General features: G+C 39.0%; 1 protein-coding gene across 1 annotated transcript in view; it reads left to right on the forward strand.

Annotated features, from left to right (window-relative positions):
* COG3 (component of oligomeric golgi complex 3) overlaps window positions 1–12,464 on the forward strand; it is a 99,268-nt gene that overhangs the window by 39,284 nt on the left and 47,520 nt on the right. Inside the window, exons 14-15 of the mRNA XM_036250385.1 lie at window positions 7,479–7,584; window positions 10,887–11,011. Coding sequence (XP_036106278.1) covers window positions 7,479–7,584; window positions 10,887–11,011 — 231 coding nt within the window. The remainder of the gene's footprint in view (window positions 1–7,478; window positions 7,585–10,886; window positions 11,012–12,464) is intronic.

The following is a 12,464-nucleotide window of genomic DNA, read 5'->3' on the forward strand; positions in this document are numbered from 1 at the left end:
ACCTGGCCCGGAGAGGGTCTGCCTCAGGCTGCTGGTAGTATGTGGGTTCTTGACTTCATGCAGGAAAGATTTCACATGATGAGTCCATGTGATTTTGAGAGTATATTTATTAGAGCTGGGGACAGTGAAGCAAGGAAGGGCTTAGGGCAGCAGCAGCAGCAGGGGAGAGACTAGGCAGGATTGCTTTGGCTCCTTGAGAAATAAAAGTCTAAGTGATGGAAGGTAGGGACACTTTTGACTCACTGAAAAGTCAGAGAGAAAAAGAGAAACCTGGTGGCCTTGGAAACGGGTTCAGGGGGTTAGCTGCTGCCACTGCTCCCCTGGTTGCAAGTCATGGGGACCCTTAGAGTTTATGAGAAACACACCTGTGAGGGGAGAAGAGTGGGGGAAGGGAAAGACGTGGGTATGCTCCCTGGAGGGAGAGTTCATCAGAAATGTATTTGAGCCCTGGCTGGTTTGGCTCAGCGGTTAGAGCATTGGCCTGTGGTTCAGGGAGACCCTGGTTCGGTTCCCACTAAGGGCACGTACCTCAGTTGCAGTTTGTCCCCGGCCCTGGTTGGCTTGTGTGGGTGGCAATCACTCGATGTGTCCCTTTCACATCGGTGTTTCTCTCCCTCTCTCTCCCTCCCACTCTATCTGAACAAAAAATGGAAAAAATGTCCTTGGGTGAGGATAAAAAAAAAAAAAGAAATGTATTTTATTTTTATATATTGGTCTTGTATCTTTAAAAAAAACTTTTTTTCTAATCCTCACTCGAGGATATTTTTCTCTTTATCTTCAGATAGAGTGGGAGGGAGGGGGAGAGAGAGAGAAGAGGGAGAGAGAGAGAGAAACATTGACGTGAGAGAGAAACACATCGACTGGTTGCCTCCTGCACAACCCCGACTAGAGCTGGGATGAACCACAACCAAGGAACGTGCCCTTGACCAGAATCGAACCCGTGACTCTTTGGTCCGTGGGCCGATGCTCTAACCGCTGAGCCAAACCTGCCAGAGCTGATCTTTTATCTTATAACCTTGCTGGACTAGCTTATTAGTTCTAATAGGTTTTTAGTGGATTCCTTAGGAATATATTATACACACATACACACACACACACACACATATACATACATATATATATATTCGTGTTGTCTGTAAATAGAGATAGTTTTACTTGTTCTCTTCCAATCTTGATCTCCTTTATTTCTTTCTCTTGTCTAATTGCCCTGACTAGAATCTCCAGTACAATGTTGAATAGAAGTGGTGAAAACAGACATTCTTATTCCTGATCTTAGGGGTAAGCATTAGTCTTCTACCATTAATCATGATGTTAGCTGTGGGTTTTTTATGTAGGCCCTTTATCAGGTTGAGCAAATTTCCATCTTTGCTTAGTTTGTTAAGTGTTTATATTACAAAATGGTGTGGTTTTTAAAGTCAAGTACTTTTTCTGTGCCTGTTGGGCTGATCTGGTGATTTATCTGTTGATATTATTTGTGAATTGATTTTGAAAATGAAGCCAACCTTGAATTTCCAGGATAAATCCCCATTGTTGTGGTATATAATTCTTTTTATTTGTTTCTGGATTTGGTTTGCTAGTATTTGTTGAAGATTTTTGCATTTTTGTTTATGGGATACAGGTCAGTAGTTCTCTTTTCTCTTGATATTCTTGTCTGCTTTTGATACCAGGGCAATATTGGCCTCATAAAATGAGTTGGGAAGTGTACCCTCTCTTAGTTTTTGGAAGAGTTTTGTGTAGACTATTGGTATTAATTAATACTTAGTGGAATTCATTGGTGAAGCAATCTGGACCTAGACTTTTCTTTGTGGGCAGTTTTAAAAATTATTGGTTCAGTCTTTTTATTTGTTATAGGTCTATTCAGATGATCTACTTCTTGAGTCAGTTTTAGTAGTTTGCGTTTTCTAGGAATTTTTCAATTTTGTTAATTTGTTGACATACATTTCATCATTGTTGCATTTACATTTTTATATTTCTATAAGGTCAGTTTTGTCTTTTATATCTGATTTCAGTAATTTGAGTCTTCTTTCTTTGTATCTTGGTCAATCTTGACTTCCTTACTTTCTTTCACAGGATCATCCAGGCACTCACCTTTTACATTCCTTGCTCTGGACCTAGAGTCAGCTGTTTCTCCAAGAAGCTTTGGTTCCCTTAAGAGGGAGGAGAGTGGTATTTAGAAACCAAGATCTGAGTGTTAGGTGTTTTCGTTGCTAGTGGTGGATGTCATTACTTCCAATTTCTTTTACATGCCAGAGGTAGAAAATATATATTTTTAATATTATGAGTTCATACAGAAATCTCCTATTCAATTCCAGTTTCACAAGGTTCTTCCTCATCTTCCCCCATTCCATAATGGTATCTCCCTTCTCTCACAAAGGAAACCCTGGCTTCCAAACACTTTTTATGTTTATTCATTTGCTCAAAGTTAGAACATACACAAAAAACAGTTTCCGATGGTACTGCTAATACCATAACTAACAACAAACTTACTAAATTCAAGACTTTAGTATTTCTTTTTGTCCTTAGAATATATCCTATTGAGATATACCGGATGGGACAATATAGGTTTACAATTGTGAGTCCACGAAACACAGTTTATTCTTGTATTATTATTTATTAATTATTGTGTTATTTTCTGTGTGAATAACTAAACCTTTTGCCCCACCCTGTACAATCAGATTACTGTCAACTATAGATCTGAAGATTTTAAAGTGTGAGCTACTCTCTTCAGACAAGAGATTTTGCCCATGTAAGGCTGCCATTTGCATGGCATGGTGGGAAACTGTAGAGTCAGACAGATCTAGGTTCACAATACTGACCATGGAGGGTTGTGAGAGTAGAGATAATGGCTACAAAGCACCTAACTTACTAGTCATACAGTAGACAGTGGCTGTTATTGTTTAACCTTTGAAATATTTAAAAACATAACATTTGATTAAAAGTCAATGAGTAAAATATTCAACCCACCAGTTAAAGTTTTTGATTTTAATGTTTTCCAGCTTTATTGAGTTATAATTAACACATAACATTGTATAAATTTAAGGTGTACAATGTAATTATTATATTTATACATTGTGAAATGTTTACCACAATAAGTTTAGTTAACACATTCATCACCTCACACAGTAACAAATATTTTTTTTGTGTGTGGCGAGAACTCTTTTGTTTTATCCTCACTTGAGGATATTTTTCCACCCATCTTTAGACAGAGTAGGAGGGAGAGAGAGACAGAAAGAGAAACATCTATGCAAGAGAGACACATTGACCGGTTGCCTCCCATGTGACCCTGACCGGAATCGAATCGGGTCTCATTGGTCCGTGGGCCAACGCTCTAACTGCTGAGCCAAACTGGCCAGGGTTTGAAAAGCAGTAGGAAAAATATCTGCTGCAGCCTAATGTTAATCCATCATGGTATAATTATCTTAGGGGAATAGGAACTAAAAATATAAATGGCCTGGATTTATAAGATCTACAATGTCTTTTAAAGATTTTTCAAATAATCCAGGGATTTACCTACATCAGAAAAGGGCCAATTGCAGAATACAGTGAATTTATTTTGTTTCAAGGAAAATGTAAGATCAGGCTGATACTCCAAGGGCTCTTGTGCATACTGGAACCAAATAGTTTTTTTTTTAATGATGGAGCTCACAATTTTATCTCATTATAAAAGTTTTAGCTCCAGGCCCAGAAAGGCAGCAAAACCAGACAAGCGATGCCTCAGCTGACCTCAGGACCAGCTGCATTGGATAATGACCACCTGCCCTGTCACTTACCCATCAATGGGGACCCTGACCCTGAAAGGAGACACCTAGAAAGCTGATTAATATTCTATTGAGATCTTCCCCTGGGACCTCCCTTAAAATCTTCATCCCTAAAACCCTCAGGACAGAGGACCCAGCACACTCTTCCTCCCCGGAGCACTCCCATGCCTTCCCCCATCTCCCTCTCCCTCTCCTCAGGTTATCACCTTGACTTTCCTCACGCCCAAGCTCCAAGGGCCCTTCCTTTGCCTCTGTAACTTGTTTCCTAAGACCATTTCTTCCATGAATAACTTCTACCAAAAAACAAAAAAAAAAGCAGTAGAATAAAGATTATCGGTAGCTTGGTTATTTTATTTGAAAACTTCCTAAGGAAATTTTGGTGCTAGTGAATTTTAAAATGTCCCCTGAAATAATTTTGCTAAGTCAGCATATATTTTTAACATATTTAAGGAAATGTAATCTAAGTTTTGCCACATTTATAAACTATCCTTGCTTAATTATCATTGATTCATAGCAGGAGTGCTGGTAGACTGAAATCTATTTGTCCATGAGAAATACATTTCAGTTTTTCTGAGTGTATCCCATATTTATCAGCATATCTTTTATTGTCTCTGTTGTTAAGTTGTCAAATGTTGTTATCCTGTTTCTGTTTAGATTGCTTCTCCTGGGTGGCACACATTCTGATTTTCTTTTCTTTTTTAAAATAACTTTTATTTTACAGAACAGTTTTAGATTTACAGAAAAGATGCTACATAGAGTTCCAGTATACCCACACCTATTTTCATCTGTTAATTAACATCTTATGCCCTGGTTTGGCTTGGTTAGAGCGTCAGCCATCAGACCGGAGAGGCCTGGGTTCGGTTCCTGCTAAGGTTACATACCTCGGTTGCAGTTTGTCCCTGGCCCTGGGTGGCATTGTATGGGTGGCAGCCACTCTATGTGTCTCTCTCACATTGATGTTTCTCTCTCTCTCTTCCTCCCTCTCTCCCTCCCGCTCTATCTGAAGAGAAATGCAAAAATGTCCTTGGCTGGCCCTGGCTGGTTTTTCTCAGTGTTAGAGCGTTGGCCCGCAGTCCAGAGAGACCCAGGTTCAGTTCCCACTAAGGGCATGTACCTTGGTTGCAGTTTGTCCTCAGCCCTGGTTGGGGTCATGTGGATGGCAGCCAGTTGATGTGTCTCTCTCACAGCGATGTTTCTCTCTCTCTCTCTCTCTCTCTCTCTCTCTCTCTCTCTCTCTGTATCTGAAGATGAATGCAAAAATATCCTCGGGAGAGGATAAAAAAAGAAAAAAGAAATGTCCTCGGATGAGGATAAAAACAAACAAACAAACAAAAACATATTAGTATGGTACATTTGTCACAGCTGATTAACCAATAATAATAATATAGTGGTATTAACTAAAAGTTTGTAGTTTATTCAGATTTCCTTAGCTTTTATCTAATGTCTTTTTCTGTTTCAGTATTCCATTTCTAATACCATATTACATTTATTTTTCATATCTTCTTAGGCTTCTCTTGGCTGTGACAGTTTCTCAGACTTTCCTTGTTTTTGATGATTTTAATAGTTTTAAAGAGAACTTGCGGAGTATTTTATGGGTGCCTCTCTATTGGAATTTGTCTGATGTTTTTTTCATGATTAGAATGGTGGTAGGGGTTTTTTAGAGGAAAATCATAGAGGTGTAAAGTACCATTTGCAACCTATCATATCAAGGGTAAATACTATCAACATGATTTATTACTGTTGATATTGACCTTGATCACCCATCTGAGGTAGTATTGTCAGGTTCTACTGGAAAATTCCTCTTTTCCTTCTTTTCCATACTGTCCTCTTTAGAAGGATGCTCTTTGTGCAGGCCCTGCTTAAGGAGTGGGGAGTTATGCTTTATTTCCTTGAGGACAAAGTATCTTTATAAATTATTTGGAATTTCCTGCAAGGGAGATTTGTATATATTTATTCAGTCACTTGATATCAGTATGGACTCATGGGTATTCATTTTATATTTTGGATTATAGTCCACTGCTGCTTTATTTTGTTGCTCGAATAGTTCCACCTTTGGTCATTGGGAGCTCTTTTAGTTGGGTCCTATGTCACTTTGACATATCTCTTCAATGTAGTGTTTCTTTTTCTTTTTTTTCTTTTGAGCACTTATTTCCTGGTACTACAAGGTGCCCCAGGCTCATTCGTACTTTTTTCCTGCCTCGGCCCTAGAATCAGCCATTTATTTCTTCAAGGAGTCCTGACTCCTTTTAGTGGAGAATGATATTAGAAACCATGATCTGGGTGCTAGGTGTACTCTTTGCTATGGGGTGTTGGTGCTTTTGTGACTTCTCAGCTGATATAGCAAAGAAATATATGTGTAGATACCAGCCCATTCCTTTTGCGCCAAATCCTCACCAGCATTTTAACTTAACATGTTTCAGTGCCTAGACTGATAAATGTGTGGTAATAGGTATGCAGGCTTGAAATATGTCAACCTATTTAGTTTAATGCTTTTAATTATTGTTTTAAGAATGTTTTTCTAAACTTTCATTCTTTCTCCTGACCTCTGTTTAAATTTATTATATTTGGGGTAGTTATATTATTTGTAAACTACATTTTTATTAAGACTTTTTTTTCTTTATTGATTTTTAGAGACAGAGGAAGGGAAAGAGAGATAAAAACATTGATGAGAGAGAACATCGATTGGCCGCCTCCTGCATGCCCCCTTCTGGGGATCGGGCCCACAACCTGGGCATATGCCCTGACCAGGAATCGAACCAGTGACCTCTTGGTGCATGGGTCGATGCTCTACCACTGAGCCACACCAGCTGGGCTGTATATTACATTAAAAAATATATGTATAGCCCTGGCCAGTTTGTTCGGTGGTTAGAACATCAGCCTGCGGTCCAGAGAGACCTGGGTTCGGTTCCCGCTAAGGGCGCATACCTCGGTTGCAGTTTGTCCCTGGCCCTGGTTGGTCATGCAGGTGGCAGCCACTCGATGTGTCCCTTTCATGTTGATGTTTCTCCCCCCCCCCCCCACTCTATCTGAACAAAAAAATGGAAAAATGTCCTTGGGTAAGGATAAAAATATGTGTATATATACATATATATGTATATATATGTATATATAAAATCAGCCCTACCTGGATCATGGATATATGGTAGGTTAGGACATAAAGTATTGCGACAGTTTGGTTTTTGTCAAGCATTTATTATTCTGCAGGCTCGTAGTAGGAATTATCTTTTGGTGTCTGGAGGTTGATAATAACGCCAGGGAGTAGAAGGATAGTCCATTTTTAGGTGTTGCCTTGATTCTAAAGGCCACAAAGTGAATATGATGAGGACTAGTTTTGTTTCTCAGCCTGATCTAGGGGACTATGCTCTCTCTCATTCCTTCCTCCCTTCCTAGTTTTCTTTATGAAACTTGATTACTTTGTTTCTAAACTTAAAGTTGAAAATTATGCTTCTTATATGAATCTTGTATATTTGAACTCTCAATAGATACCTTGTAGTGGTTCTGCAATTAGTGGTTTAGAAAAGGTTATGTATGTGCTTATGAGAATAGAGACACTATACTAATTTAATTTTTTTATTTCCATATATTGTTTTGGCATAGTTCTCTTAATTAGTCCATTTACATATTAATTAATATTTATTTTTACTTTATAGGAAGAACATGTTCATATTGCCAAACAGCTGAAAACTACACTTTAATGTTCTTTCTGATTCCTCTATATAGCAAATTGCACAGAGTTTAAAAGATGAACAGAAGAAGGTACCTTCAGACGCATCATTTTCAGATGTTCGCTTAGAAGAAACAGAGTCTAATAATCTGACAAAATCTGGTATGTTATAATGTTTTAACTTCCAACTTTGATGTATTCATTTAAAACCTTTTATTGAGGACTTGTTATATCCCAGGCATGAAAAACAGCTTGTGCTCTTGTGGAGCCCACTCTAGTGGGGAGAGATTGACAAGCCACAGACATAATTCAGTGATGACACGCTAAAGGTATGCATAGGGCACTCTTGGACCGTGGAAGAGGGGCATCAAAATTGTGAAGGGAAAAAGATTGTGAAGGGAAAAAGATTATGAAGGGAGGTGAAATTTGAGTGTAGGAAGGTAGGTTCATTGAGAGGCGTGGTGTTTGAAAGCTGTAGGGTTTTTAAAGATGAATATGAGAAAGCCAGGTGAAGTAAGATTGTTTAAGATAGAATAGCATGGAGGGTGGCTTGTAGGATTGGAAGACTGTGGCTGCTTTGGGAAGTCAAGTTGTTTGGTGTAAATATATTGAGTGCTGCCTGGCCTGTGTGACTCAGTGGTTGAGCATCAACCCATGCACCAAGAGGTCGCCGGTTCGATTCCCGCTCAGGGCACATGCCTGGGTTGTGGGCCCAATCCCCAGTGGGGGGCATGCAGGAGGCGATGTTCTCTCTCATCGATGTTTCTGTCTCTCCCTTTCCCTCTAAAATCAGTAAAGAATGAATGAATGAATGAATGAATGAATGAATGAATGAATGAATAAATAAATAAATAAATTGAATGCCTGGGACTGGGGTAAAAAAACATTAACAGAAATGTATGGGATAATTTGTACTAGGGTGCATGTTATGCAAAGAGCAAACTTGTCCAAGAATAAACCTGGATACTCATGAGTTACCTAGACAACAAGCTAGATGGGGAGTAGGGCATCCTTTTTCCCCACCCCCAGCTGTAAAGGTAACACTAAAGCTCAGCTCCAAAGGACTGGCTGGGAGTGGGAGGTACTGAAACTTCATGAGCTTTAAATAGACCCAGCACTCCCCAAATCCCCAGGTTTAGGGCATCATCAAGTATTCTGAGTCAACTCTATAAATAGTTGATGCCTAAAATCCAGATTGCCAAGCAGCCTGTGTATTCCCCATCTGACAAAGCCATTTTATTATGCTTGTAGGAAGAGAGATCCGCAGGAGGTTGAAATTTTGTCCTCTGAAGTAGAATCCATGCCATGTCCTAGTGTACCTCTTGGTGCTAGTATATATCTTGGTGCTAGTACATGCCCTTAATCCTAATAAATCTCTTTAAGAGTTATTGGAGAGATTGGAATACGTTTCTCTCTTACCAACCCTGGCCTTATACGTTTTCCCTTTTCCCCCATTAAGTCTATTCTTTTTTGTTTAATATGTATTTTTTTTCCAGTATGTTTTTATTGATTTTTGACAGAGGAAGTGAGAGGGAGAGAGAGAAACATCAATGAGAGAGACCATTAATTGGCTGCTTCCTGCTGCCTCCACTGAGAATTTGGCCCACAACCTGGGCAAGTGTCCCAACTGGGAACTAAACTGGCTACCTCTTGGTGCATGAGTCGATGCTCAACAACTGAGCCACACCAGCCAGACCAAAAGTCTATTCTTTAACTGATACCTGGCTGAACAATAAGATGTTGTTGGCAGAACTGTAGAGACTGGTTAGGAGATTGTTTGTTTTGAAATAAAGATGGCTTGAACCAGGGTGTAACAGGAGGATGGAGAGAAGTGTATAGATGCAGGATATAGTAGGAGTTTGAATCAATAGAATTTGATGACACTAGATGTGGGGGCTGAGGAATATTGAATTAAGGTCTATATGGAACAGCAGAGAGCATCTGTGTTATATGGATCTAGAACTGTGTGTCCAATATGGTAGCCACCTGCCATTGAGTATGTGAAATGTGGCTACTGTGAATGTGCCACGAATGTGTAGAATGCATCCCAAATTTGAAAAACTTAATATGAAATAAAGAATGGAAAGTAGTTTCTATATTGATTACATGTTACAATGATGATATTTTGGATATATTGGATTAAGTAAAATAAATTAAGATTAATTGCACTTGTTTCTTTTTTCATGTAGCATTTTAATGTCACATTTATGGCTCACATTATATTTCTATTGGACAGTGCTGCTCTAGAGTTATAAAGAGGGGAACTGGTTTAGAGATAAAGATTGAGGAATAGTTGATGCTTTGGGTTATATAAGATCACCCTAGGACAGAGTAGAGTGATAACAGCAGAAATCTGCCCCAGTAGATGCTGACATTCAGGAGCAAATGGAGGTAGAGGAATGTAGTGGGTTCACTGAGAAAGAGTAGCCAGAGAGGTCAGAAGCAGGTAAGGGCATAGGATGTGATTGAAGCCAAAGGAGGAATTGACAGTGTATTTGAGTAAATAGGTGAGAAATAGAAAATCATGAAGATATTGTGGTTAAGGAATAGGATTTTAAGATTTAATAATTAAGAGGTGAGATAGTTTGGAGTAATAAGAAAATCCATAGAAAGTCAAAAAAAGTAATTCTGAAAGAAAGTCATAAGGAAATCTGTCTGCATAGTAGGTGGTGAGGGAGAGATGTGAAGGTCTTTGGGGTTGGGAATGTCTATAAATGATACAGTTTAAGAGCACGGAAGGCAGTCTATTGGAGAGACCAGCTTTGATTAATCTTCCTGTTTAACACTTCTTTGTTTGCTTATTACCTCCCCACCCACCTCCATTGACACCCATTTGCTTTCACATGACTACATAGAGATCTGCCTCCTTTTTTATTTATTTATTTATTTATTTTTTTATCCTCACCTGAGGACATTTTTCCATTTTTTGTACAGAGAGTGGGAGGGAGAGAGAGGAAGAGAGAGAGAGAGAAACATCGACGTGAAAGGGACACATCGAGTGGCTGCCACCCGCACGACCAACCAGGGCCGGGGACAAACTGCAACCGAAGTACGTGCCCTTAGCGGGAACCGAATCTGGGTCTCTCCGTACCGCAGGCCGACGCTCTAACCGCTGAGCCAAACCGGCCAGGGCGATCTGCCTCCTTTTTAATGGCTACATGGTATTCTATAACATGAATATACTGTTCATTTATTCCATAAAGATTATTGATCACAGTTTGGAAAAAGCAATTAGGTTGACTATGTAAGAACACACGTACATACATACATATATACATATTGTGTTAAATCTCACCTGTCACTGATTTAGGTTTCTTATGGCATTGTTCATTAAAGGTGAGGCTAGAGAAAGTGGATGCCTCCAGCTAACTGTAGCTAACGAGAACAGTTTATAGTTGCTATGTAAATAAGACAAATCTACATGTGTGTGGAATGTGATTTTTTTTTTACATTTGGGTTTTTAGGTTCAATAGAACCTCTCAATCCTAGACCGCAGACCACAATTTCTCCAGCAGATCTTCATGGAATGTGGTATCCTACAGTTCGGCGAACTCTTGTCTGTCTCTCCAAATTGTACAGATGCATAGATGTACGTGTGTAAATTCATACATCTTTATTGTAAATTGCTTGCTCTTTCATTAGAAATATTTTTAAATTTAAATTGTATTTTAAGATCTTGATACATTATTTTGTTTGGTATTAGATTAGAGTCATATGGTTTTTAGATATAGAGATAATTTTAAGATCAATCTAATTTAAGGATTTTTAACCTGAACATTCTATAGACCCTTAGAATTCACCAATGGGCTCTGGGTAGTCTGTGAGCACCTTAATGTTGTGGGTAAAATTGTGTATGTATGCTTGTATTTGTGTCTTTCTGAGGATAGCTTGTATTGATTCTCTTAGGGGTCTATGACCACAAATAAATGTAAAACTATGGATTAATTAATTTGTCTTAGTTTATAGATGAAGAGAAAGAGATGCAGAAAGGTTAAGTGATATGTCCAGTGTCACATAGGTATAATATACATTTAGTATTTGGATTTAGTATTAAATGCAACTACTTTAATTTTGCACTTAGTTTAAATCAGCTTCCTTAACAACTAGTATTAAGAGTGCATGTTTTTCTAACCATGGACTGATTTTAATTATTTGCTGAAATTAGCAGTACCCCCACCCCCCACATTTTTATTTATTTATTTATTTATTTATTTTTTTATCCTCACCCGAGGACATTTTTCCATTTTTTGTTCAGGTAGAGTGGGAGGGAGAGAGAGGAACAGAGAGAGAGAGAGAGAGAGAAACATCGATGTGAAAGGGACACATCGAGTGGCTGCCACCCGCACAACCGACCAGGGCCGGGGACAAACTGCAACCGAGGTACTTGCTCTTAGCAGGAACCGAACCCGGGTCTCTCAGGACCGCAGGCCGACGCTCTAACCGCTGAGCCAAACCGGCCAGGGCACATTTTTTTTTTTTTAAAACACAAATATATACTTGTATTGATTTCAGGAAACAGTTATTTTAAGCATTTCAGTTTATGATTATCAGTCCCTGAAAGATCATATTTGTCTACATTTATTTATGATTAGTGGTTTGTTGCTGAACCAGAATAGTTTATAAAATTCAGTGGTTTTTTAAAATTTTTAAATTCATTTTAGAGAGAGGAAAGGAAAGAGAGAAGGAAACATTGATGTGAGAGAGAAACATGGATCAGTTGCCTCCCCCACATGTCCCAACCAGGGATTGAACCTGAAACCTGGGTTAGTGCCCTGACCGGGAACTGAACCCACCATCCCTTGGTGGACAGGACAACGCTCCATTCAACGGAGCCATACTGGCCAGGGCAAAATTCAGTGGTTTTACTTCACTTTTAAAAATTTAATTAGATTGCTATAACCCAAATGGCATATAAAGAGAGAAGTGATTAAGTACAAGTCATGTAAATCAGTTGTCCAGATGCCACTATTTCTTAAGAATATGGGTCAAGCCCTGGCCAGTTTGGCTTAGCAGTTAGAGCATCATCTCGCGGACCAGAGAGG

The sequence above is a fragment of the Molossus molossus genome, unplaced genomic scaffold, assembly GCF_014108415.1.
Source record: "Molossus molossus isolate mMolMol1 unplaced genomic scaffold, mMolMol1.p scaffold_m16_p_9, whole genome shotgun sequence".
Lineage (NCBI taxonomy): Eukaryota > Metazoa > Chordata > Mammalia > Chiroptera > Molossidae > Molossus > Molossus molossus.